This window comes from Macaca nemestrina, chromosome 20 (assembly GCF_043159975.1).
Source record: "Macaca nemestrina isolate mMacNem1 chromosome 20, mMacNem.hap1, whole genome shotgun sequence".
In the NCBI taxonomy this organism is placed as follows: domain Eukaryota; kingdom Metazoa; phylum Chordata; class Mammalia; order Primates; family Cercopithecidae; genus Macaca; species Macaca nemestrina.
In genome coordinates this window covers 20,314,401-20,340,982 of record NC_092144.1, presented here as the reverse complement: position 1 = coordinate 20,340,982, position 26,582 = coordinate 20,314,401, and the positions used below count along the sequence as shown (strand labels likewise).

The 26,582-nt window shown below is 44.8% G+C and overlaps 1 protein-coding gene across 19 annotated transcripts in view; it reads right to left on the bottom strand.

Annotated features, from left to right (window-relative positions):
* LOC105499785 (zinc finger protein 429) overlaps nucleotides 1-26,582 on the bottom strand; it is a 66,036-nt gene that overhangs the window by 23,152 nt on the left and 16,302 nt on the right. Inside the window, exons 6-13 of one of the 19 annotated variants that reach the window (XM_071086638.1) lie at nucleotides 24,258-25,136; nucleotides 23,784-23,995; nucleotides 23,503-23,686; nucleotides 22,767-22,837; nucleotides 20,442-20,554; nucleotides 16,959-18,690; nucleotides 7,469-7,802; nucleotides 5,765-5,849 (exon numbers count right to left, since the gene is read on the bottom strand). In XM_071086638.1, the coding sequence (XP_070942739.1) occupies nucleotides 5,765-5,767 (3 nt within the window). In that variant the 5' untranslated portion in view covers nucleotides 5,768-5,849; nucleotides 7,469-7,802; nucleotides 16,959-18,690; ... (3 more) ...; nucleotides 23,784-23,995; nucleotides 24,258-25,136. Of the gene's footprint in view, nucleotides 1-5,764; nucleotides 5,850-6,228; nucleotides 6,311-7,468; nucleotides 7,803-10,779; nucleotides 11,374-16,379; nucleotides 16,743-16,958; nucleotides 19,490-20,441; nucleotides 22,586-22,766; nucleotides 22,838-23,502; nucleotides 23,687-23,783; nucleotides 23,996-24,257; nucleotides 25,137-26,582 lie in introns of those variants that run through there. The other 18 variants (XM_071086646.1, XM_071086636.1, XM_071086640.1 and 15 more) reach the window with 18 other exon arrangements.

The window sequence follows — 26,582 nt, the reverse complement described above, 5'->3', positions numbered from 1 at the left end:
GCGTCCCGAGTAGCTGGGACTACAGGCGCCCGCCACCTCGCCCGGCTAGTTTTTTGTATTTTTTAGTAGAGACGGGGTTTCACCGTGTTAGCCAGGATGGTCTCGATCTCCCGACCTCATGATCCGCCCGTCTCGGCCTCCCAAAGTGCTGGGATTACAGGCTTGAGCCACCGCGCCCGGCCCCCTAAATTCTTTCTTGTGTGAGATCAAAGAACCCTATCTTGGAGTCTGTATTGGGACCACTTTCCTGTACTTCCATATCAGACCTCACTTAAATTTATCTCCTTCCAAGAGGCTCCTGGACTTTGGGCTACCTTCCATCTGAGCCAACCCCATTCTATGTCACTTCTAAGAACATGCTGACTTCAGGATAAAACATTGTCTGATCTATAATCTGATTTTTTACCCTCCATTTGCCATTCCCCTCCCATCTTTTTTCTAATCTTGTTTGCTCATCCCTATGACAGAAAACCCTTGTCATCACCTGAGGTAAGGAGTTGAGACCAGCCTGGCCAACATGATGAAACCCTGCCTCTACTAAAAATACAAATATCAGCCAGGTGTGGTCGCGGGCGCCTATAATCCCAGCTACCTGGGAGGCTGAGTAACGAGAATCGCTTGAGCCTGGGAGGTGGAGGTTGCAGTGAGCCGAGATAGCGCCACTGCACTCCTGCCTGGGTAACAAGAGTGAGACTCCATCTCAGAAAGGAAAAAAAAAAAAGAAAGCCTTTGTCTGCCTAAACTTTGCAATCCTTAAAGCTCTTATGGTTGGTACTTCTTCCTGTTGCAATACTCCTTGATAATCCATTTTTTTTTTACACAAATCTAACTTTGTTCTATTTTACAAAGTCTAAAAACTGTCTCAAAACAAGGACAACTTTATCTTCAGTGAGATCCTCCCAGTCCCCTTCCACCTTAGTCGTAACTGCATCTGCCTGTGAGGCCCCAGCTTTCCAGGGCTCTGTAGCTTCTCTCAGGATAAAGGCTCCTTCCATGGCTGGGGTGAGCAGGCTGGGACACCTGCAGGGGAGGCTCCCCAGAAGGAACTAACTGGACCTTAAAAAACCTTCTTTTGCAGGCTCAATATTAGCCTTTGCTGGGAGTCGCTGGGCTCAAGCTTTAATTTCTATGTCAGTTATTCAGTTGGTCTTTGAAAAGTGTTCGAAAAATCCAGCAAAATTATGCAAACAATGTTCATATAAAAACAAGGCAATTTTGGCCCAGCACGGTGGCTCACGCCTGTAATCCCAGCACTTTGGGAGGCTGAGGCAGGTAGATAACGAGGTCAGGAGTTCGAGACCAGCCTGGCCAATATGGTGAAATCCCGTCTCTACTAAAAATACAAAAATTAGCTGGGCGTGGTGGTGTGCGCCTATACACCCAGCTACTCAGGAGGCTGAGGCAGAAGAATCGCTTGAACCCAGGAGGCGAGGGCTGCAGTCCAGCCTGGGTGACAGAGTAAGACTCCATCTCAAAAAAAAAAAAAAAAGGCAATTTTACAATGCTTACATTTCATACCTCAATAAGAAAAGCAAAAGTATCTATTCCTTTACAAATAATAATAATATTTTATTTTTCCATTAAAAATCATGTAGTTGCCAGGTGTGGTGGCTCACACCTATAATCCCAGCACTTTGGGAGGCCGAGGTGGGCGGATCACCTGAGGTCGGGAGTTCGACCAACCCGACCAACATGGAGAAATCCCGTCTCTACTAAAAATACAAAATTAGCCGGGTGTAGTGGCACATGCCTGTAATCCCAGCTACTAGGGAGGCTGAGGCAGGAGAATTACTTGAACCTGGGAGGCAGAGGCTGCGGTGAGCTGAGATCGTGCCACTGCATTCCAGCCTAGGCGACAAGTGCGAAACTCCGTCTCAAAAAAAAAAAATAAAAATATAAAAAAAAGTCATGGAGTAGGCCGGGCACGGTGGCTCATGCCTGTAATCCTAGCACTTTGGGAGGGGCAGACTGCCAGAGCTCAGGAGTTCGAGACCAGCCTGGGCAACATGGTGAAACCCCGTCTCTACTAAAATACAAAAATAGCCACACATGGTGGCGTGTACCTGTAGTTCCAGCTACTCGGGAGGCTGAGGCAGGAGAATTGCTTGAACCCAGGAGGCAGAAATTGCAGTGAGCCGAGATCGCACCATTGCATCTCAGCCTTCGGGGAGACTCCGTTTGAAAAAAAAAAAAAAAAAAAAAAAATTCACGTAGTAAACAATTAGTCATATGGGAACACTTGTAGGAGGCACCAAGTTTCATCTAAAAAATTTATCATTACACTCTGAAATAAAGATAACAGGATATAGAACAGAGATATTCACTCTCAGAAATTTACCCTGCAAAAACAACTGTTGTTTTCATGAATTCATGTAACCCACCTATTATCCACAACATTTTCTTCTGGAAATGTATTCATTTTCCACAGCCAAAATGGAAGCAAGATTTTCCCTATTCTTTTCTTTGGTAACATTCCAAAATCTAAGCCTTGGAATTCTGTTTGAAATCACCCAGCCATAAAAAAAAAATATGCCTGAGAAAATTCCTAAACTCACTCTAAGAAAAAGGTACATGAGAATTTTTAACAACAACAAAAAAATAGATTAGATTTTTCTGAAACCCACCTCTTTTATGCCCTTTGTAAATATTTTCTTACCTTTCAAGCTCTACTAACAAATTGCAATTTAGAGTTAAAAAACTGAAGTCAAGGCCGGGCACGGTGGCTCAGGCCTGTAATCCCAGCACTTTGGGAGGCCGAGACGGGCGGATCACGAGGTCAGGAGATCGAGACCATCCTGGCTAACACGGTGAAACCCCGTCTCTACTAAAAAATACAAAAAAAAACTAGCCGGGCGCGGTGGCAGGCGCCTGTAGTCCCAACTACTCGGGAGGCTGAGGCAGGAGAACGGCGTGAACCCGGGAGGCGGAGCTTGCAGTGAGCTGAGATCCGGCCACTGCACTCCAGCCTGGGCGGCAGAGCGAGACTCCGTCTCAAAAAAAAAAAAAAAAAAAATTGAAGTCAATATAAGTGAACAAATCTTTTCAAAGTGACAAACCCAGGAAGTGGCAGTGCTGATAAGAAAACAGATGTGTCCGACTCATGTGTCAAGTTCAATCACTTGAGAGATTCTCCCATCCATCCTGCTCACTTAAGTATTCAATAACCAACCTCTCCGGAGACTCTGCACTATGTTCCAGTGAGTGTCCCAAGTGCATTTTACTTTGCAATTTTTTTGCCTCATGTCACTGGATTCAGGGTGTCTTTTGCCTTTTGAGATACCACCTTTTTTTTTTTTTTTTGAGACGGAGTTTCACTCTTGTTGCACAGGCTGGAGTGCAATGGCGCCATCTTGGCTCACCACAACCTCCGCCTCCTGAGTTCAAGTGATTCTCCTGCCTCAGCTTCTGAGTAGCTGGATCACAGGCATGCACCACCACGCCCTGCTAATTTTGTATTTTTAGTAGAGAGGGGGTTTCATCATGTTGGCTAGACTGGTCTCAAACTCCTGACCTCAGGTGATCCATCCGTCTTGGCTTCCCAAAGTGCTGGGTTTGTACAGGCGTGAGCCACTGTGCCTGGCAGAGATACTACACTTTTTTCACAAGCTGTAGAGAATCTAGGGAGCAGGGGCAGAAATAATTTCTGTTTTCAACTCAATACCAGCATCTGATTGGCTGACCAGCAATGTGTCCGCAAGAAAGGAAAGCTGGGCTGGGTGAAGACAATCCAAACATCTGAAGGGGTTAGGTTTTCAAAGGAAGAGCACACCAGGAAATTCCTCTCAGCCCCAGTGCATCCACCTGCTCCCTTACGAGGCTACACTCCATACCACAGGTTGTCCCATGGGAGAGAATGACCCAGGAGTTAATAATATCCATTAGACAGTCTCGCAGACATAGCCATGACTGATACCTTGGTTTATTCAGACAGTACTGAAACCCAGGACCAGGAATAAAACTAAAGGGTGGCTGAGGACACATCACTCCACAAAAATTCCAAGAAAAACCTTGATGCCAGAACAGTCCCATGAGATCTCTACACCAAGAGAAGATAAAAGGAAAAGAGACAAAGATTGTTTTACAATATAGTGTCAGAAAATTATTCCTTGCTTTCTTCTTATGGAAAATATTTATAAACAGAAAACGAATCTTTTTAAATGTGCCATCCAATGCTTTGTCAAAAAATGTTTAATTAAAATATGGTATCAAAAATGTACACTAAAGGACAAATAGTTAATAGTGTGAATTAGGGAGGGGGAGTTGGCATTTGGGATTGTCAGGAGGAAATGGAAATTCTGTATTTTACTGCAAACCAGAGTCAGGCTGGAGGAATAGGGGGCGTGGGGGCAGACTTGAGACCCTGCTTAGGACACCTATGAAAAATGCAGAAGATCAGTTTTGTGTAGGGAGTGAAAATAGTTAACTGGTAGGCAATTCGACTGAGGTGGCCGTAGACCCTGAATTCCTACTTTAAAAAAATCTAACTCAAGACGGGTGCGGTGGCTCACGCCTGTAATCCCAGCACTTTGGGAGGCCAAGATGGGTGGATCACCCGAGGTCGGAAGTTTGAGACAAGCCTGACCAACATGGAGAAACCCCGTCTCTATTAAAAATACAAAATTAGCTGGGCGTGGTGGTGCATGCCTGTAATCCCAGCTACTCGGGAGGCTGAGACAGGAGAATCACTTAAACACAGAGGCGGAGGCTGCAGTGAGCTGAGATCGCGACACTGCACTCCAGCTTGGGCAAGAAGATCGAAACTCGTCTTAAAAAAAAAAACAAACTAACACAAAAAAATTTTTTTTTTTGTAAATTACTATATTGGGGAAAACAAATACAGGGTTAACAAACTATAAACTGGAATTAAGCTCTGATTACATAACCAGGAAATTTAGTACGCTCAACATGGAAATTAAGAAACTACGTAACCCTACCTAACCGATTACTGAATTTGCGTTTTTGTATCGTGCACAGTCTTTCATTCAAGTTCCTCCAAAGGACCACAAACTACATCCCACAGCTGGGTGCTTTACAATTTTAGAACCACTCTTTGATTAAATTATTTAATGTTTTGCGGTGACTCCTTTTTTTTTTTTTTTTGGAGACAGTCTCATTGTGTCAACCAGCCTGGAGTGCAATGGCACAATCTTGGTCTCCTGGGTTTAAGCGATTCTCGTGCCTCAGCCTACCGAATGGCTGGGATTACAGCTGCCCGCCACCACACTCGGCTAATTTTTGTATTTTTAGTAGAGACGGGGTTTCACCATGTTGGCCAGGTTGTTCTCGAATGCCGGACCTCAGTGATCCGCCTGCCTCCCAGCAAACTGCTGGGATTACAGGCGTAAGCCACCGCCCCCGGCCACTCCCATAGATTTTCAATAGGAGAAAATGGGAACTGGGAACCCCACAGACCAAAGCTCTTCCCGCTCATGAACCCATACCCCGAGTCACGATTCTCCCCTGACGCCCCTCCCATGGTTCCTGCACAATCTGGGAGAGACTGCGGAATTGCGCGTGCAGAGCTGCCCAGACAGGGCTACAGGTCGGGGCACAGTCGCTCCGCAGGGAAGAGACAGGATGCCCAGCACCCAGCTATCAGCACAGCCGCCATCTTATGGTTGAAGGGGACTGAGGCCCAGCTGGGCAAGAACGCCGGGCGCAGATCGTGGAGCTGACTGCGGGGAGACCTAAGTCCGCCACAGCCACTTCCCACGGTTCCGACCAGCCCCTCCCCCCCTCTCGGGATGTCAGACCCGGCACTCACCATTTCTAGGCTGCCAGGAGGCCCTGGAGTCTTAACTCTGGATCGCCCAATATCTGCAGGTCACAGGGTCACACAGGCTGGGCCTCTAGGAACAAGACACAGAAATGAAGATGAGACCTGGAGCTCTGGAGGCAGCCACAGCCAAACGCCCCGCCATATTCCGGAAGCCGTCCTGTCCGCTCCAGCTGCGTCCCTGATTGGACTGTCCCCAGCCCAGCGTCCCTGATTGGATGCTGTTTAAGACCCACCCCCTCAGGCCCTGAGTGACAGAAGGTGTGATCAGTTGCTGGGCTGAATGAGGAGTGACAGCCTAGCTGCAGCTTTTTCAGGCAGACTTTCCTCTGAGCTGAGCCAGGCCCACCCTTGAGGGTGTTTGCATTGAACCTTGTGTATAAGGTCATATGCATTTATAAATAATATACTATATGGCTAGTCACAGATGAAAATAATATAATAACAATTACTTTGAAGTTTTAGCTTTTATCACCTTCCTGGCTTCTGGTCCTTTGAGCAGGCAGCCTAACATTTTAAAAAGGAGGCAGTCCTCTGAAATAAAATGTGAGCGACATGTGAATTTTTAATTTTCTAGTAGCCAAACTTTAAAAAGAAACATGAAACACGTGGAACTGATTGTAATAATGTAACCCAATATGTTTAAAATATTGTCATTTTAATATGTGAGCTACGTGGAAGGAAAATATCTTGGGCCCCCAAAATTACTAAGGAAAACTCAAGCTGGAAACTAAAGGCTAATCAGAAACTCAAAAGAATGTGACCACCTATCTGTGACCTGGAAGCTCCCTCCAGCTTCATGTCTTCCTGCCTTTGCTTCAAGTTATCCCACCTTTTCAGACCGAACCAATGTACCTCTTTCATATGTTGATTGAGGTCTCATGTCTCCCTAAAACGTATAAAACCAAGATATTCCCTGACCACCTTGGGCAGGTGTCCTCAAGACTTCCTGAAGCTATGTCATAGGCATGTTCTCAACCTTGGCAAAATACACTTTCTAAATTAACTGAGACCTGTCTCAGATTCTGGGTTCACAGCAATATGTAATTATTAAGGCACTATATATATTTTTGGAACTAAATCTTCGAAACCAACTCTGTATTTTACTTTTCTAGCAAATTGCAGTTCAGACCAGGCACATTCCAGGCACCCAGGAGCCACACATGGCCAACAGCTACCACGTTGAAGCGCAGCTCTGACGTCAGGTGGGTGGAGGCCCTGAACATCCCTTTTCTGCCAGAGGTGAGGGGACAGCCTCTCTCTACTAACATCTATCTTCAGTTCTGAGGGTGGGACAGATAGTGGCCATAGCAAGGGCAGAGGGCAGCAAGAATAAAATAACCACAGGTAGACCACTGCTTGCCACCTGTGGTCCACCCTTCATCCAGAGATCAGACAGTGAACAAAAAATTCTGGGGCCCCAGGGAAAGAAAACTCTGTCTTCAGGTCTGTACACAGTTCTTAACCTCCAACTTTTAGATATGAAGAAAATAAATTAAAGGCAAACTTATTTTGCTATTTGGCCTTGGCCCTAATGGTCAGGCTGTGGTTGTTTTCTCCTGTGGTGTGGGGTACTGTGTGAGTAAAAGCACCAATGACACACATACATGTCTAGCTGTATTTCTGCATTACCCAACATTGTCTTAGGAGACATACAACTTCAAATCAGGAGGAAAAAAAAAAAGTCAATACCTTTAGGGTGTCCACTGTCAGAAGGTAACTAGTAATCAACCTGTCACTGAATCCTGGCATTCCATCTGCACAGGGTACATGTATTAGTTAGCTATTGCAGCATAACAAACCATCCAAAACTTATTTGCTTGTAATTGAGGTGTTCAGCCATTTAGGCTGGGCTCAACTGAGCTCCTTCAGACGTGTACCATCAGCTGTCTTTTCACTAGGCAGCTGTGTTTCTGAGGGTGAGCTTCTGCTTCTGGGGCTGTCAACAGGGGCACCTTGCTTCTCCTCCCCATGGTATCTTATTTTCCACCTGGCTAACATGGGCCGTCATGGAGATGGCAGCATTCTGAAAGAAAAACAGAAGCATTCAAGACCATTTGAGCCTAGGCCCCAAACTAGCACATTATCATGTTTACAGCTTTCTACTGTCCTGAGCAGGTAAGGTCAGCCAGATCTATGGTTTGGAAAACAAATTCTGTATTTCAATGGCAACAGCTATGAAAGCACCTGGCAATGGATATAGGAGGCATGAAAACTTGCTACAATTTTTGCAATCAGTGTCATTCTGCCTTTTTTTGCATATGTGGTTCATACAACCTCTTTCACATCAAGAAACTTGTCCAAAGAACCACAGCTACTAACTGGCTGGGTTGAGACTCAATATCAACTGTTTTGTTTTTGTTTTTTTAAGATGAAGTCTTGCTCTGTTGCCCAGGCTGGAGTGCAGTGGCACAATCTTGGCTCACAGCAACCTCCGCCTCCTGGGTTCAAGCAATTCTCATGCCTCAGCCTCCTGAGTAGCTGGAATTACAGGCGCATACTACCACACTCAGCTAATTTTTTATTTTAGCACAGATGGGGTTTTGCCATGTTAGCCAGACTGGTGTCATACACCTGACCTCAAGCAATTCACCTGTCTCGGCCTCCCAAAGTGCTGGAATTATAGGCGTGAGCCACCGCACCCCGCCTTCAGGATCAACACTCTGACTCCAAAGCCCGTGCCCCTCCATAGATCAAACTATAATACTAAAGTAGCTGCCCTAGACCTTTGAAATCCTGGAGAGTGAAACTTCTAAAATAGAAGCCAGATTCCCTTTATATTTGTGTGCATATAGCACTGTTTATTATTGAGAATAATCTTGTCAAGAAATTGCAGAAGTATATGGTGGCTCATACCTGTAATTCTAGCACTTTGGGAAGCTGAAATAGGAGAATCACTTGAGCTCAGGAGTTCAAGAGCAGCCTGGGCAACATAGTGAGATCCAGTGTCCATGAAAAAAAATTAAAAATTAGGCATGATTTTGCATGCCTGTAGTCCCAGCTACTCAGGTGGCTGGGGCAGGAGAATTGCTTGAGCCTGGAAGATTAAGGCTTCAGTGAGCCATGATTAGTTATACCACACTCTAGCCAGGGTGGTAGAGTGAGACTCTGACTCAAAAATAGTAATAATAACTATTATTATTATTATTTGAGAAAATAGCTGTGGAATGAGTTTAGAAAATCAAAGCTCAACACATTATTTATTTTCAGTATTAAAAAATTTGAAAATTTGTAAAAGAAGAAAACTTTAGAAAAATTAAATTTAACAGAGTTTAAATGAGCAAATCGTGATTTGCAAATCAGGTAACCTATGGATCCAGAGTAGGCTCGGAGAGACTCCAGCACAGCCACATGTTGGTAAAAGATTTATGAACCAGAAAAGCAAAATGACATATAGAAAATGGAAGTGAGGTTCAGAAACAGCCAGATTTATTACAGCTTAAGATTTGTCCTATTTGAACACTAAGTTTACTATGTAAAAAAAAAAAAAAAAATCCTATTCACCAAAATTAAACATAAAAGAGGGAAGCTTTAGGCTATAACTAATTTAACAATTTCTCTCTTTTGTCATCTTCTCAAGTTTGAGACCAAAACTTTAGACATTAATATCACTTTGTCACCATCAAAAATGTACTTATTTGGACTCAAATCTGACTGTGAAATAGCAGAACTGTGGGTTTGTAAAGTGGAAATAAAAACTTCAGCTTATTATTTTGAAATGATTTTTATTTGTTTTTTAAAGTGTTAGAGTACAGGGACCTCCTTGTGTTGAAATCTGCTATTTACAGAAGAAAAACAAAACCTGGCCAGTTTTAGAATCTACCTATTGCCTTAAATTTTTAGTTTAATTATGTCACATCTAGCATGAGTGACTCATTTTGGTTTGGTTTGGACCTAGTGCATAAGCTCAGTCCAGAATTATGGCCTCCAATAGTTTTCTTTAAAAAATTCCCCCTATTTGGTTAAGTTCTTACATAGGTCATAGTGTGACCAAAACTCGGTTCTTTAGTGCCACTCTCAGTTTCCACTATTTTTGTTTTTTGTCCTTAGCATGTCATTCATAGGTTGTGGTGTCTTCATAGTCACATATGTCTTTGAGTTTCTGTCATTCTAGTTAAAGAGAGACCATTTGACATTCTACAAATGACTATATTCAAACGTTTATATCTTTTGAGAGAATACAGTGCAGTAGGAAGATTACTAATTTGACTATCAGGAGGATAATACCAAGAGTTTGAAGCATGCTTTTTAGCCAGGGTCCCCATGAACAACCAACTAAAATTAAATAGATCAAATAATTAGCTAGATAAATGGTCTACTCATTTCATCTAATCAGCCTGTTCATGAATCATCCACAACTGCATCTCTATAATACCTGCTGTAGTTCTCCATAGGCAGCTATCAGCAACTGCACAGATATATATTTATCCAGTAAGTAATCAAAAGAAATTATATTTGGCGCAACTCTGTGAGAAAATTTAAAGTCTATTGTGTAAGCATAGCTTTTATGGTATAATCTGCTATAGAACTCTGTTGAGAGGGATAAATTTGTAACCATTGCCTCATTTACTCTAAACAATGATACCCATTCAGAAGAGTAATGGCCTCCGGGCAATGCTCTTTAACCTATTCTGAATAAGTTCTTTTTAACTTATGAAATAGGTTAAGAGCAGTGGACCAATATTCTGTTTTTGGTATTGTGAGAAAACAAATGTTTCATTAAAACTTCTCACCCACATTGGCCCTTCCTCTTTTACCTTTCAAGGAATAAGTTTCCTCATATATAATGTTGACTGCAAAATTCTCTACATGTAAGTATACCCCCATGAGTGCACACAAGAGACCACTTTTTAAAATTTCTGTTGTCTGCAGAACCATAAACAAACTGTGAACTAAGAGTGTCATGATAACGAGATGTCTTGATTTTTGATCTTGTGAAAAAAAGCTATCTACATGGAGACGGCCATCTGCTTTTGAGGACAAACTTTCCTGGTTAGCTTTACCTTAAAATCTCCTATGGGTTTACAATTGCAAGAGTTTGGAGGGGCTCTTCTAAGTTGTGAGATTATCAATCCAATGTTCAAGGTCTTGAAGTCTTGCTTCGGGGTAGGTGGCAGGCAGATTCATTCTCTGGGTTCTTGATTATAAAGGGTTTTACTCTCCTCAGTCAGTAGACTAGTAAAGGCTTTCTTCACCTGGTGAAAATGTGCTCTGCCATAATGCATTGAAGCCTTGTTGAATTTAGTAATGTTAGACTTTAGTAGCAGAAGACGCATGAGGTTCTATTATGCACATAGGCCTTCTAATGACTATTTTATAAGGGTCAACATATTTTTTCCATTCTAAGTAAATCTGCAGTTACAAAAGCAATCCAGTCAATTTAGTTAGCTTTGCTCAATACTATTGTATCTGTAATACTGTGGCAGGCCAGACCTCACTAACAACTGTTTCAGTACTGACTGAGTGGTTAAGTAAAGTATTAAAAGCCAGTGACCAGCCGGACGTGGTGGCTCACGCCTGTAATCCCAGCACTTTGGGAGGCCGAGGCAGGCAGATCACGAGGTCAATAGATCGAGACCATCCTGGCCAACGTGGTGAAACCCCGTCTCTACTAAAAATACAAAAAAATTAGCTGGGTGTGGTGGCACACACCTGTAGTCCCAGCTACTTGGGAGGCCGAGGCAGGAGAATGGCTTGAACCCTGGAGGCAGAGGCTGCAGTGAGCCAAGATTGTGCTGCTGCACTCCAGCCTGGTAACAGAGTGAGACTCCGTCTCCAAAAAAAAAAAAAAAAAAAAAGCCAGTGACCTTATACAAAGGCTGGGATGTAACAAAAGCCCATCAAGAGTTTCGCCTAGGCCTTTCCTGGGCCTTATGGGATTAAACAAGTTTTATTGGGGGTCTGAAGAAATTCCCCAGGCCTCCACAAACAAGTTTATTGGAGATCTGAAGGAACTCACCAAACCACTGTGATTTAGCAGGAGACAAGATAAGGGTAATCACCCCAGCACCTAGACCCATTTAGATTAAGTAAATTTACTGAGGCTGCGGGGGAAGGTCTTCAAGACCTTAGTTACAGATTAAATAAAGGAAGTTAATCACTTATCTCTTTAGTTGAATGCACACTTACATGTAGACATATAGCTTAGAAGGTACATAAACTCTGGAAAACGTTGTAATTTTGAGTTGGTCTGGTGATAATTTCCAGGCCTTCTCCCTGTAACCGGTTGCAGAAATAAAACTCTCTTCCTCCCCAGTTCATCTGCATCTCGTTATTGGGCCGTGAGAAATAGTAGCCCGACCCTCAGTTTGATCCAGGAACAATACCTTATTTAACAGTTTTACAACATGTCTAGTGAAATAAGTATCTTGATCATTAGAGACCTTTCAGAAATGTCCCATGAAAAAAACGTATTTTCTAATATTCTTTTAGCTACCATTGTAACATCAGCCTTCTTGCATGAGAAAGCTTTTATACTATCAGAAAACATGCATTAAAAATGACAACTGTATAAAATGTCTGTGTAAGTGCTTAAATAGCCTATTAGATAGCAGAAATGTACACGAAGTTTTGATTGTTTCTCAGAATTATATGTTTGACAAAAAAAAAATTGGTCTTAATCTGTTTTAGTAATTTGGAATAGTCACCACACACACACACACACACACACACACACACACTTAATTCATATTTAATTTAGGTTATTTTCTCTTCTGTGATGAGTAATGGAATGCAGAGCTTTTTTTTTTTTTTTTTTTTTTTTTTTTTTTTTTTTTTTTGAGGCGGAGTCTCGCTCTGTCGCCCAGGCTGGAGTGCAGTGGCGCGATCTCGGCTCACTGCAAGCTCCGCCTCCCGGGTTCCCGCCATTCTCCTGCCTCAGCCTCCCGAGTAGCTGGGACTACAGGCGCCCGCCACCATGCCCGGCTAATTAGAGCTTTTAATAATGGAAGTTTTAAGAAATCAAGAATAAACAAATGGCTTGCTGGCTGTCTAGGTTCTTTATGAGTTCACACTTAACATTAAATTTATGTCCTTTTTTTTTTTTTTCTTTTTTGAGACAGAATCTCCCTCTGTCACCCAGGCTGGAGTGCAATGGCACGGTCTTGGCTCACTGCAACCTCCAACCTCCTGGGTTCAAGTGATTCTCCTGCCTTAGCCTCCCAAGTAGCTGCGATTACAGGTGCTCGCCACCACACCTGGGCAATTTTTGTCTTTTTAGTAGAGACGGAGTTTCACCATGTTGGCCAGGCTGGTCTCAAATTCCTAACCTCAGGTGATTCACCCACCTCGGCCTCCCAACGTGCTGGGATTACAGGTGAGCCACTGCACCCTGCTAATTTATGTCATCTTAAATACCAGGTTTGTTTCTCCAATTTAGGGGCACAGCACTGATAACTGAGGGGTTATCATAGGTAATTTGATTTAGGCCACAGAGTTTATTCAAATGGCATATCTAAAAAATTTCAGTACTGGCTGATTCAGCATAATATGTGGCAGAATATTTTCCTAATATTTAATTAATTTTTGTTTTGCCTGGGTTAGCAGTTCTCTTCATTAGAATCCAAACAATCCTTACCCAGTCAAAACAATATGATTCTAAAATGATCAGAAACCTGTACTCCACTTGTCTGGGCCCTTTCCATCTTTTAATGAACCTCCTTAGAGATGCAGTAATCTAGGATGGTGTATGCTTTCGAAGTTTTTAGAAACTATATCAGAATTAAACCATTAACTGTGCAAATGACTTAAACGGTTATGAAGAAACAAAAAGATATCTGTGGCCCACAATAACTTATCACAATAACCTAATTATGACTACTAGCATATACTCAGATATATTAGATTTTTAGAAATTTTATACAATTTTAAAATAAATATTAAAAACATATTTATTAAAATATAAGTTGAAGCAGGTCAAACATTATTTTTAATTTGAAAACCCTTCCCATGTAATGTGACATATCAAATAATTCCGTTCATTACTCTTTTGGATGCTGCATTGGCCCTCTGCAGAATCCAAGAGTTAGGGGTCAAAAACAAACAATTTTTAAGCTGATATTTGATTTTAGGAAGCCTGTCAAATATGTCAAAATTAAAATACTTTCTGATATTTGGGCTGGGCACAGTGGCTCACGTCTGTAATCCCAGTACTTTGGGAGACCGAGGTGGGCAGATCACTTGAGGTCAGGAGTTTGATACCAGCCTGGCCCACATGGTGAAACCCCATCTCTACTAAAATTACAAAAATTAGCCAGGCGTGGTGGCACATGCCTGTAATCCCAGCTACTCTGGAGGCTGTGACACAAGAATCACTTGAACCTAGGAGGCGGAGGTTGCAGTGAGCCAAGATCGTGTACTACTGCACTCTAGCCTGCGTGATGAAGCAAGACTCCATCTCAAAAAAAAAAAAAAAAAAAAGACCAGAAACCAGAGTCCCTGCAATGGTGATGCATCAGTCAGGGATGCAGTACTGACCAGGTAGCAAGGCCTTGGCTGTGTAAACAAAAAGGTATCTGAGACAAGTCTCAATCAATCGAGAAAGTTTATTTTGCCAAGGTTAAGGACAAGCTTGTGACACAGCCCCAGGAGTTCCTGACGACATGTGTCCAAGATGGTAGGGGTACAGCTTGCTTTTACACACTTTAGGAAGACATGAGACATCAATCAATATGTGTAAGATGTATATTGGTTTGGTCTGGTAAGGCAGGACAACTTGAGGTGTGGGCTTCCAGGTCATAAGTAGACAAGACACAAAGGTTGGATTCTTTTGTGTCCTTGATCAACCTTCCACTGAATATACGATTTAGTGTGGCTCAGTGAATCTGCAATTTTTTCTTTTTTTTTTTGAGATGGAGTCTCACTTTTCCACCCAGGCTGGAGTGCAGTGGCGGTCTCAGCTTACTGCAACCTCTGCCTCCTGAGTTCAAGCGATTCTACTACTTCAGCTCTCCCTGCCTCCCCACCCACTCCAGTAGCTGGGAGTACAGGCATATGCCACCATGCCCAGCTAATTTTTGTAATTTTAGTAGAGACAGGGCTTCCCCGTGTTGGCCAAGCTGGTCTCAAACTCCTGACCTCAGGTGACCTGCCCACCTCAGCCTCCCAAAGTGCTTGGATGACAGGAGTAAGCCACTGAGCCTGGCCTAAATCTGCATTTTTAAATTAACAATAGGGCAGAGGGAGTAATCAGATATGCATTTATCTCAGGTGAGTCTCAGAGGGATGACTGAGTTCTGTTACCTGTTCAGAAGGAATTTTCTTGTGGGCAAATTGTGAAAAAGGTATGTAGCTTTTTTATCTTTGCAACTATGTTATTTAGAAATAATATGGGAAGCACGTTTGCCTGACATAGTTCCCAGCTTGACTTTTCCATTGGCTTAGTGATTTTGCCGTTGTAAGATTTATTTTCCTTTTAACGCGGGGACCCCTTTTATTTTTTGCTTGACATAGTTCCCAGCTTGACTTTTCCATTGGCTTAGTGATTTTGCCGTTATGAGATTTATTTTCCTTTTAAAGCAGGGACCCCTTTTATTTTTTTGAGATAGAGTCTCCCTCCCTCCCTCCCAAACTCCCTTGCCCAGTTTGGAAAACAGTGAGGTGATCTCAGCTCACTGCAACCTCTGCCTCCCAGGCTCAAGGATATTTCCTGCCTCAGCCTCCTGAGTAGCTGGGACTGCATAGTAGAGACAGGGCTTCCCCATGTTGGTCAGTCTGGTTATCTAGTTTATCTGTTTGTTTTTTATTTTATTTATTCATTTATTTTTTGGGACAGAGTCTCGCTCTGTCACCCAGGCTGGACTGCAATGGTGAGATCTCGGCTCACTGCAACCTCTGCGTCCCAGGTTCAAGCAATTCTCTGCCTCGGCCTCCCGAGTAGCTGGGATTACAGGCACCTGCCAACACACGCGGCTAATTTTTGTATTCTTAGTAGAGACAGGGTTTTACCATCTTGGCCAGGCTGGTCTTGAACTCCTGACCTTGTGATCCACCCTCCTCAGCCTCCCAAAGTGTTGGGATTACAGGCATGAGCCAGCATGCCCAGTCACTTATTTTATCTTATTTTTTGAGAGAGAGTCTCGCTCTGTCACCCAGGGTGGAATGCAGTGGCATGATATTGGCTCACTGCAACCTCCGTCTCTTGGGTTCAAGCGATTCTCCTGCCTCAGCCTCCTAAGTAGCTGGGATTACAGGCACCCGCCACCATGGCCAATTAATTTTTGTATTTTTAGTAGAAACCGTGTTTTCCCATGTTGGTCAGGCTTGTCTCAAACTCTTGACCTCAGGTAATCCACTTGCCTTGGCCTCCCAAAGTGCTGGGATTACAGGCATGAGCCACCACACCCCACCTAGTGTATCTGTTTAGACAGAATAAAACAAGATATCTATTCATAAGTAACAAATATAGGTTAATAGAAAACTCAAACACAAATATAACTAATGCTATATCGTTCAGAATAGCCCATTCTAATTATTTCATTTCTCATTTGCTAAAATTCAAATAAACTTTTTTCATAATTTTACAGTGTATCTTAATGTCAGAGGCATTTAAACCAGAGTGACTCTATTTTGAATAGTGGCTGAGTAAATCGAGGTTGAGACCTACAGGGCTGCATTCCCCGGAAGTTAGGCATTCTTGGTCACAGGCTGAGATAGGAGGTCAGCACAAGATACACGGCACTTAGCAATTTGTCACAATCTTCTCTGTTAGCAAGGTGCAGGCAGAAAAGAAGAGTCACATATTTAGGTCATGTGTCATAGGCGGTCATAGCAGAGATAAGTCATTTGTGGGAACAGTCAAGAAAGGAGCTCCCTAGCCGCTAGGTGTTGAGGCCAGCTATACATCACAATACCCAAAATATGTGAGGCCCAGGAAAAAAAGACAGTCACATCACCTAGGTGCTGGGTCCAGTAATATGTCACAATCACCTTTTTCGGCAGGTTCCAGTCAAAAAACGAGTCACAACACCTAAGTGATGAACAAACAGATAGGTCATAATACCCTTCTGAACAGAGCCTATGCAGGAAACTCATATTACTTATGTGCTGGGTCCAGTGTTAGGATCACAATCCCCCCCTTTTACAGGATTCAGGAAGAAAAAAAGAGTAACATCACTTAAGTGATAAACAAAACGTATGTCATAATTGCCCTATTAGCAGGGCCTATGCAGGAGAATCACATTACCTAGGTGTTGGACCAGCCATATTTCAATAGACACAATGTATGCAGGGCCCAAGGAGGAGAGGAGAGTCACAACACCAAGGTGCTGGGTCCAGTGATATGTCACAATCACCCTTCTTGGCAGGTTCCAATGAAAAGACAAGAGTCATAACACCTAAGTGATGAACAAAAAGACATGTCATAATACCCTTCTGAACAGAACCCATGAGTTAGAGTCATATTACCTGGGTCTTAGACCCCGTGCTGGGATTACAGGCATGTATATCACAATATACAATGTATGCAAAGCCCAGGAAAAAGAAAAAGTCACATCTCAGGCAGAGCCCAAGCAGTAGAAGAGAGTCACATCACCTAGGTTCACAGATCCTGAAATATCACAGTACCCTCTGAGAAAAGAGCCCTGGCAAAAAAAGTCACATCATCTAGGTGAGAGGCCCAGAGATATGTCACAGTGTCCCCTGTGAGTAGTGTTGGGAACAGGCCCCCAAATCTGGTCATAAAAAGGCCCAAAACTGGCCATAAACAAAAGCTCTGCAGCACTGTGACATGTTAGTGATGGCTATGATGCCAATGCTGGAAGGTTGTTGGTTTACCGGAATGAGGGCAAGGAACACCTGGCCCACCCAGGGCGGAAAATCGCTTAAGGCATTCCTAAACCACAAACAATAGCATGAGGGATCTGTGCCTTAAGGACATGCTCCTGCTGCAGATAACTAGCCAGACCCATCCCTTTATTTCGGCCCATCCCTTTGCTTCCATAAGGAATACTTTTAGTTAATCTATAATCTATAGAAACAACGCTTATCACTGGCTTGCTGTCAATAAATAAATCTCTGGGTAAATCTCTGTTTGAGGCTCTCAGCTCTGAAGGCTGTGAGACCCATGATTTCCCACTCCACACGCTATATTTCTGTGTGGTGTCTTTAATTCCTCTAGCGCCACTGGGTCAGGGTCTCCACGACTGAGCTGGTCTCGGGAGAGTAGGGCTCAGAAGAAAGAGAAAGATCACATAACCTAAGAGCTGGTTCCACCTACATATCACAACCAACCAGTGGGCAGGGCCAAAGCACGAGAAGAGTCGCATCACATAGGTGCTAGGCCAAGTGATATGTCACAATCCCCACTGTGGACAGGTCCCAGGGAGAAGAGGAATGGGACCAAGAGATATGTCACTAACCCCTGTAGACAGGGACTAGGCAGAACAATCACATAGCCTGTGGGCTGATCCCAGGGCTAAGTCACTCTCTTTTATGGGAGCATGGCCATGGCAGGAAAGAAGAGTCACATTATCTAGGTGCTGGGCCCCGTGATATGTCGCAATCTCTCTTATAGGCAAAATCCAAGTAAGAGAGTCACATCACAGAGATGATGGATTCACAAATATGGCACTATTCTTGTTGGGCAAAAGGTGTTGACTCTTGAGCAGGGTTCAGGCAGAAGAATCACATCACCTTGGTTCTGAGCCTAACAATATGTCACAATGTCTGATGAAAAAATGCTAAGGCAAAAATGTAACATCACCTTAGTGTTCGGCCCAGCAGTACGTCACAATGTACACTGTAAGCAGAACACATGTAGAAGAATTATATCAGCTAGGCACTGGGCTCAGTGATAACTAACAATCCTTTCTATGAGCAGGGACCTGGGAGAAAGAGTCACATTACCTGGATGATGGATACACAGATAGATCATAAGGCTTCCTGTAGGCAGGACTCAGCAAGGACAGTTACATAACCTGGATGTTGCAAATGGCAATATGTCACAATGGCCCATAAAGACAGGTTACAGGTAAGAGAGTTACGTAACCAGGGTGTGGGGCCCAGTGATATGTCACAATGTCCCATGTGGGCAGTGCCGAGGCAAAAGTACAGAGTCATACCACCTAGTGTTGGGTCCAGCAATGTATCACAACCTGATTTGTGGACTAGGTACCAGGCAGAAAAGTCAAATCACTTAGGTGCTGGGCAGAGGTGTATGTTACAGTCACAGTTGCAGGAAAATGTGGGGATAAAATTAGCAATCCTGCCGGGTGTGGTGGCTCACGCTTGTAATCCCAGCACTTTGGGAGACTGAGGCAGGTGGATCACATAAGGTCAGGAGTTTGAGACCAGCCTGGCCAATATGGTGAAACCCCATCTCTACTAAAAATACAAAAAATTAGCCGGGTACTGTGGTGGGCACCTGTAATTCCAGCTACTCAGGAGGCTGAGGTAGGAGAATCGCTTGAACCCAGGAGGCGGAGGTTGTAGTGAGCCAAAATTGCACCATTGCACTCCAGCCTGAGCAACAAGATTGAAACTCCGTCTCAAAAAAAAAAAAAAATTAACAATTCCACACATGTCCCATTTCTAGGTATTAGAGTCAACACCTTTTGTATGTTGAGTCTGAGTACACAAGTGACAATCTCAGTGGTGGACTGGATACCTGCATGAGAGCCTCAATCTTTGCAGTGGACTGTGTCCCCTTAGTGGACTCACAGCCTCACAGATATGCTGAATCTTTTTTTTTTTTTTTTTTTGAGACGGAGTCTCACTCTGTCGCCCAGGCTGGAGTGCAGTGGCCGGATCTCAGCTCACTGCAAGCTCTGCCTCCCGGGTTCACGCCATTCTCCTGCCTCAGCCTCCGGAGTAGCTGGGACTACAGGCGCCGGCCACCTCGCCCGGCTAGTTTTTTTGTATTTTTTTTAGTAGAGACGGGGTTTCACCGAGTTAGCCAGGATGGTCTCGATCTCCTGACCTCGTGATCCGCCCGTCTTGGCCTCCCAAAGTGCTGGGATTACAGGCTTGAGCCACCGCGCCCGGCCAGATATGCTGAATCTTGGCCTGACAGTCACCAGCCCACATGCGGACCGAATCCACGTGTGAGAGTCAATTTTCCAACTTTTGGCTATCTCTGGGTGTGAGATTCAGAACTTTAACAGTGAGCTGTGTTCATATGAAAAGATGACAATCTTTACTGTTGGCTGACTGTGTGTATGAGTATCACAATGTCATCTGTGTGCTGGGCCCTGTTACAAAACTGTTACCATCTGAGGGCTTTACACAATATGCATGATAGTCACAATTTGCTCTGAGAATTCTGTTCTAGTATGAACTGATAATCGTACCTATGGACCTAAGCCCATGTGTTAGAGTCAACATCTCTCCAATTGGCGAGGTCCAGAGAGGACAGTCCTCACCTGCCTATGAGCTTTGTTTTGAAATGAGTCACCACTTTGACTGTGGTCGCATGATCACATATGACAGTCACGATTTTTACTGTGGACTACATCGATGTGTGAAATCCAGGATCTTTCCAGCGGGCTCTGCCCATCTGTGAGGGTGACAATGCCAACATTTGGTAGGTTGTTCGTATGAGAAACACAGTCTCACCTGTGTGCTTGACCCTGTGACGACACTCTCTGTACCATCCGAAGACTTTATACAAACTCTGAAAGAATGGTTATCCTTTATGACGTTCTCACTTAGAGAAGACCCAATAATTTACCTGTTTCTCTAGGTTTAGCTACAAGTGCCAGTATCTCCCCTACTGGCTGATTTGTGGTACGAGTGTCATCATCACAACTGTGAGCTAGGCTAAAGTGTAAGTCACAATCCAACCTGTGAGTAGAAAGCAAATGAGAGAATAACATCACCTGGGTGCTGGGTCAGGAATATATCACAATTTTTCCAGGGAAGAAACGAGGCATATCGCTTGGTTGCCTGGACAGGGTTCTGTTACCCTAAAATTCCCTCCTGAAAGCAAGGCACAGACATCAAAGTCACATCACTTGGGTAGTGGGTCCGGCTATGTCTCTCTGCAGGCAAGGCTGGGCACAAAATATATACCATCTGGTTGCTGAACCCAGAGACATGTCACGATGCTCTGGATGGGCATGGTGCAGATGGAAGAGAGTCGCGCCTCCAAAGTAATGGATGCACAGATATGTAACAAAGGCCTCTTGTGGGCACGGCCCAGGCAAGAGCCTTTCACCCATTTGGTTTGACCCAGCAATATGTCATAATACCCAAAATACAATAGGCCCAGGTAAAAAAAGAAAGTAATATCACCTAGTTGCTGGGTCCAGTGATATGTCACAATCCCTTCTTTTTACAGGGTTCAGGTAGAAAAGGAGAGTCATATCACTCAGGTGATAAACAAAGAGATATGTCAGAATTCCCCTATTAGAAGGCCGCGTGGAGAGGAGAGTCAAATCACCTAGGTGTCGGACCTAGCCATACTTCAATATACAGAATGTACACAGGGTCCAAGCAGTAGAGGAGAGTCACATAACCTTGTTGCTAGGTCAAAAAATATGGCACGGGCTGGGCGTGGTGGCTGATGCCTGTAATGCCAGCATTTTGGGAGGCCAAGGTAGGCAGATAACTTGAGATTAGGAGTTCAAGAACAGTCTAGCCGACATGGTGAAACCTCGTCTTTACTAAAAATGAAAAAAAAATTTAGCCAGGCATGGTGGTACATGCCTGTAATCTCAGCTATTCATGAGGCTGAGGCAGGAGAATCACTTGAACCTGGGAGGCAGAGTTTGCAGTGAGCCGAGATCACGCCACTGTACTCCAGCCTGGGCAACAGAGTGAGACCCCATCTAAAAAAAAAAAAAGACCTGTGGACAGGTCTCAGAGACAAAAAGAGTCATATCATCTAGTTTATGGTCCCAGGGACATGTCACAATGTCCCCTATGGACAGAGATTAGGCAGAAAAATTATGTCACCTGCATGCTGGGCCTAGGGATAAGTCACTCTCCCTTCTGTGGCCAGGGCCCAGGCAGGAGAGAAGAGTAACATCACCAGATGCTTGGCCCAGACATGTTTCAATGTCTCCTAGAGAAAAGCTCATGTCAGCCAGGTGCGATGGCTCATGCCTGTAATCCCAGGGCTTTGGGAGGCCAAGGCAAATGGATCACCTGGGGTCAGGAGTTCGAGACCAGCCTGGCCAACATGGTGAAACCCTGTCTTTACTAAAAATTCAAAAATTAGCTGAGCATGATGGTGGGCACCTGTAGTCCCAGATATTTGGGTGGCTAAGGCAGGAGAATCACTTGAACCTGGGAAGCAGGGGTTGCAGTAAGCCGAGATCATGCCACTACACTGCAGCCTGAGTGATAGAGTGAGACTCCATCTAAAAAAAAAAAAAATTCACTTCAGCTGTGTGCTGGGAAACAGTTAGGTCACAATCTTCCCTGAGAACAGGCACCAGGCAGGAGAGTCATGTTACTGGGTGCTTGACCCAGAAATTTTACAATCCCCTCCTGAAAGCAGGGCACAGGCAGAAGAGTAAGATCACCTGGTTGCCGGGCCCAGCAACATGTCATAATATTTCCTGTGGGCAAAATGCTGGCAGAAGTAGAGGGTTTCAAATCCTGGGTGATGGATACAGAAACACATCACAAGGACCCCTGTGGGAAGGGCTCAGGAAGGAGCCATCTAACCTTTAGGTATCTGTTCTGGTGATAGGTCACTATATCTAAAATATGAAGGTTTCAGGCCGGGCGCGGTGGCTCAAGCCTGTAATCCCAGCACTTTGGGAGGCCGAGATGGGCGGATCACGAGGTCAGAAGATCGAGACCATCCTGGCTAACACGGTGAAACCCCATCTCTACTAAAACTACAAAAAAACTAGCTGGGCGAGGTGGCGGGCGCCTGTAGTCCCAGCTACTCGGGAGGCTGAGGCAGGAGAATGGCGTGAACCCGGGAGGCGGAGCTTGCAGTGAGCTGAGATCCGGCCACTGCACTCCAGCCCCGGCGACAGAGCGAGACTGTCTCAAAAAAAAAAAAAAAAGAAGGTTTCAGGCAAATAAAGAGTCATATCACCTATGTGCTGGGTCCAGCGATCTGTGGCAATCTTTTCTTTTGGCAGGGCTCAAGCAGAAGAGTCATATCACCTAGATAATGAGTAAAAAGATGTGTTATTTTTGTGGGAGAGCCCATGCAGGACAGTCGCATTGCCTCAATGTTGGATTCAGAGATATGTTGTAATACAAAATGTATATGAGTCCCAGGCAGGAGAGGAGAGTAACATCACCTTGGTGCTGGATACAGAGATACATTACAATTTCTTATTTTTTTAATTTTTTTTGAGACAGAGTTTCGTTCTTGTTGCCTAGGCTGGAGTGCAATGGAGCAATCTCGGCTCACTGCAACCTCTGCCTCCCGGATTCAAGCGATTCTCCTGCCTCAGCCTCCCAAGTAGCTGGGATTACAGGCATGTACCACCACGCCGGGCTAATTTTGTACTTTTTAGTAGAGACGGGGTTTCGCCATGTTGAGGCTGGTCTCAAACTCCCGACCTCAGGTGATCCACCCGCCTCAGCCTCCCAAAGTGCTGGGATTACAGGCATGAGCCACCAAGCCCGGCCTACAATTTCTTCTTAAGCACACCCCAAGCAGTAGAGAGAGCCACATCACCTAAGTTCTTGGTCCAGTAATATTTCACAATACCCCTTGAGGGGAAGGCCTAGGCAAAAATGTCATATTACCTAGGTGAGAGGCCTAGATATGTCACAATGCCCCCTGTGGGTAGGGATTATAAACGAGAAAGTCACATTACGTAGGTGTGGGGCTCAGCTTTATGTTCCAATCACCCCAGTGGGAAGGGACCAGGCATGAGAGAACAGCCACATCACATATGAGCTACTTCAAGCGATGTATCACAATTCTCACTGAGGACAAACTCTGGAAGAGGAGATTCATATCATCTAGCTGATGGACCCAAACATATAGCACAGTGACTCCTGTGTGCAGGAAACAGGCAGAATAATTACATCACTGGTGTGCTTGGCTCAGGCAGAAGAGGAATGTCACATTACGTAGGTAAAATAGGGCATTTACCTGAGCTTTGTCCATAGGAGAGATTGCAGTGGGTCAAGAAATATGTCACAATGCTCCCTGTGGTCAGGGTTCAGGCAGAGGACTCACAGCATCTTGGTGCTGGTTCAGCAGTGTATCTCAATGCCTTCTAAGGACATAGCCAAAAGAAGAGAAGTCACATCACCTTAGTGTTAGGCACAGCAGTATGTCACAATCTCCTTTGTGCGCAGAACCTAGAAAAAAGAGGAGTCACATCAGCTAGGAGCTGGGACCAGCAATATGTCACAATTACCCCTGTGAGCAGAGAACAGGCAGCAAAAGAAAGTTACATTCCCTGGGCCAGGGGACCATGGCTCACGCCTATAATCTGAGCACTTTGGGAGGCCAAAGTGGGCAGATCACCTGAGTTCGAGACCAGCCTGGCCAACACGGTGAAACCCCATCTCTATTAAAAGGCAAAAATTAGCTGGGCATGATCATATGTCATAGTCTTACCTGTGGATAGAGAGTGAGCAGGAGTATTACATCGTCTGCATCACCTGGGTGCTGGGCCAGGGCTATGTCACAATCTTCCCTGAGAATAGGGCCCAGGCAGAAGAGTTATCACCTGGGTGCTTGGTCAGAGATATGTTACAATTTCCTCCTGAAAGCGGGGGACAGGCAGTAGAGTCCCATCACCTGGTTGCTGGGCCCAGTGATATGTCACAATGCTCCCTGTGAGCAAAGCTCAGGCAGGAGAAACACATCACCTGATTTCTGGGCCAAAAGATACATCACGATCTCCCCTATGAGTAAAGCCTTGGTATAAAAGGAGAGTCAGCCAGGCGCGGTGGCTCACGCCTGTAATCCCAGCACTTTGGGAGGCCGAGATGGGTGGATCACAAGGTCGGGTGATGAGACCATCCTGGTTAACACGGTGAAACCCCATCTCTACTAAAAATACAAAAAATTAGCCAGGTGTGGTGGCGGGCGCCTGTAGTCCCAGCTACTCGGGAGGCTGAGGCAGGAGAATGGCGTGAACCCGGGAGGCGGAGCTTGCAGTGAGTCGAGATCGTGCCACCGCACTCCAGCCTGGGTGACACAGCGAGACTCCGTCTCAAAAAAAAAAAAAAAAGTCACATCAAATAGTTGACACTCCCAAAGATATGTCACAATGCTCTGTTGTCAGTGTCCACACAGAACCTCTCGTCACCTTGTTGGTGGGCCGAGCAATATGTCACAGTGCCTTTAAGGTCTGGGCCAAGGCAAAACAGTAATGTCACATCGGTGTTGAGCCCCACAATATGTCCCAATCTCCCTTGAAAGCAGAACTTATGATGAATAGAAGAGTCACACTTGCTTGGTACTGGGCCAAGTGATACGTCACAATTCCTCCTGTGAGCAGAATGAGGCAAAAGAAGAGAGTCACATCACCTGGGTAATGGGTGGAAAAAAATATCCACAACGTTCCGTGTTGGCAGAACCTACGCAGTAGAGTTACATTACCAGGGTGTTGGACCCAGCAATATGTCACAATGTGGTGAGGGCACAGGCATGAGAGTCATATAACCTGGATGTAGGCCCAGAGATATGTCACCATGCCCCCGTGGGCAGTGCCAAGGCAGGAGAGGAGACTCACATCAACTAAGTGCAAGGTCCAGTGAGATGTCACAATGTCCTCTGGGAGCAGCACCAACAGAGAAGAAGAGAGTCACAGCCCCTCAGTTCTGGGTTCAGCAATATATCACTATCCCCCCTGTGGGCTGGTCCTAGGCAAGACAGTCAGATCACTCAGGTGCCCGGCATAGAAAAATGTCACAATTGGGCCAGGCGCAGTGGCTCACGCCTATAATCACAGCACTTCGGGAGGCAGAGGTGGGAGGATCACCTGAGGTCAGGAGTTCCAGACCAGCCTGATCAACATGGAGAAATCCTGTCTTTACTAAAAATACAAAATTAGCCTTGCGTGGTGGTGCATGCCTGTAATCCCTGCTACTTGGGAGGCTGAGGCAGAAGAATCGCTTGAACCCGGAAGGGGGAGGTTGCAGTGAGCTAAGATTGTGCCATTGCACTCCAGTCTGGGTGATGAGTGAAACTCCGTCTCAAAAAAAAAAAAAAAAAAAAAGTGAAAAATGTCACAATTAAATCTGCAGGAAGGTCCAGGGATGACATTAACAATCCCACACATGTCCCGGTGTTAACCTCCTATATGTTGTGTCTAAGAACAGGGGTTACAATCTCAACGGTGGACTGAATTTGTGCAAGAGAGCCTCAACTCCTCCTGCACGCTACGTTTAACAGTAAAGTCACAGCCTCAGAGGTGTGCTGAATCTTGCTCTGAATGTCACCAACCCACCTGTGGACTGAATCCACACGAGAGTCAAGTTTCCAGTCTTTGACTGCCTATAGTTGTGAGATTCAGAACCCCAAAAGTGGGCTGTGTTCATGTGGGGAAATGATGATGTATATACTGTTGGGTGCGTGTGCATACAACTGCCGCAATCTCCCCTGTGTGCTGGGCCTTGTTAATACACTCTCTATACTACCTAAGGGCTTTATGTAGTATGAATGCGGGTCACAATTCACTGACCCCTTCATGTTTATATGCACCCATGACCATACCTGTGGCCCTAAGCCCAGGTGTGAGAGTCAACATTTCTCCAATTGGCTGGGTCCAAATAGTAGAGTCCTCATCTGCCTGTGATTTGAGTTTAGAAATGTGTCACCATCCCAACTGTGGCTGGATGCTCACATATGACAGACACAATTCCAACTGTGGACTGTTTGCATGTGAGATTCAAGACCTCAGCAGCATGCTCTTTCCATGTGTGAGGGTGATAA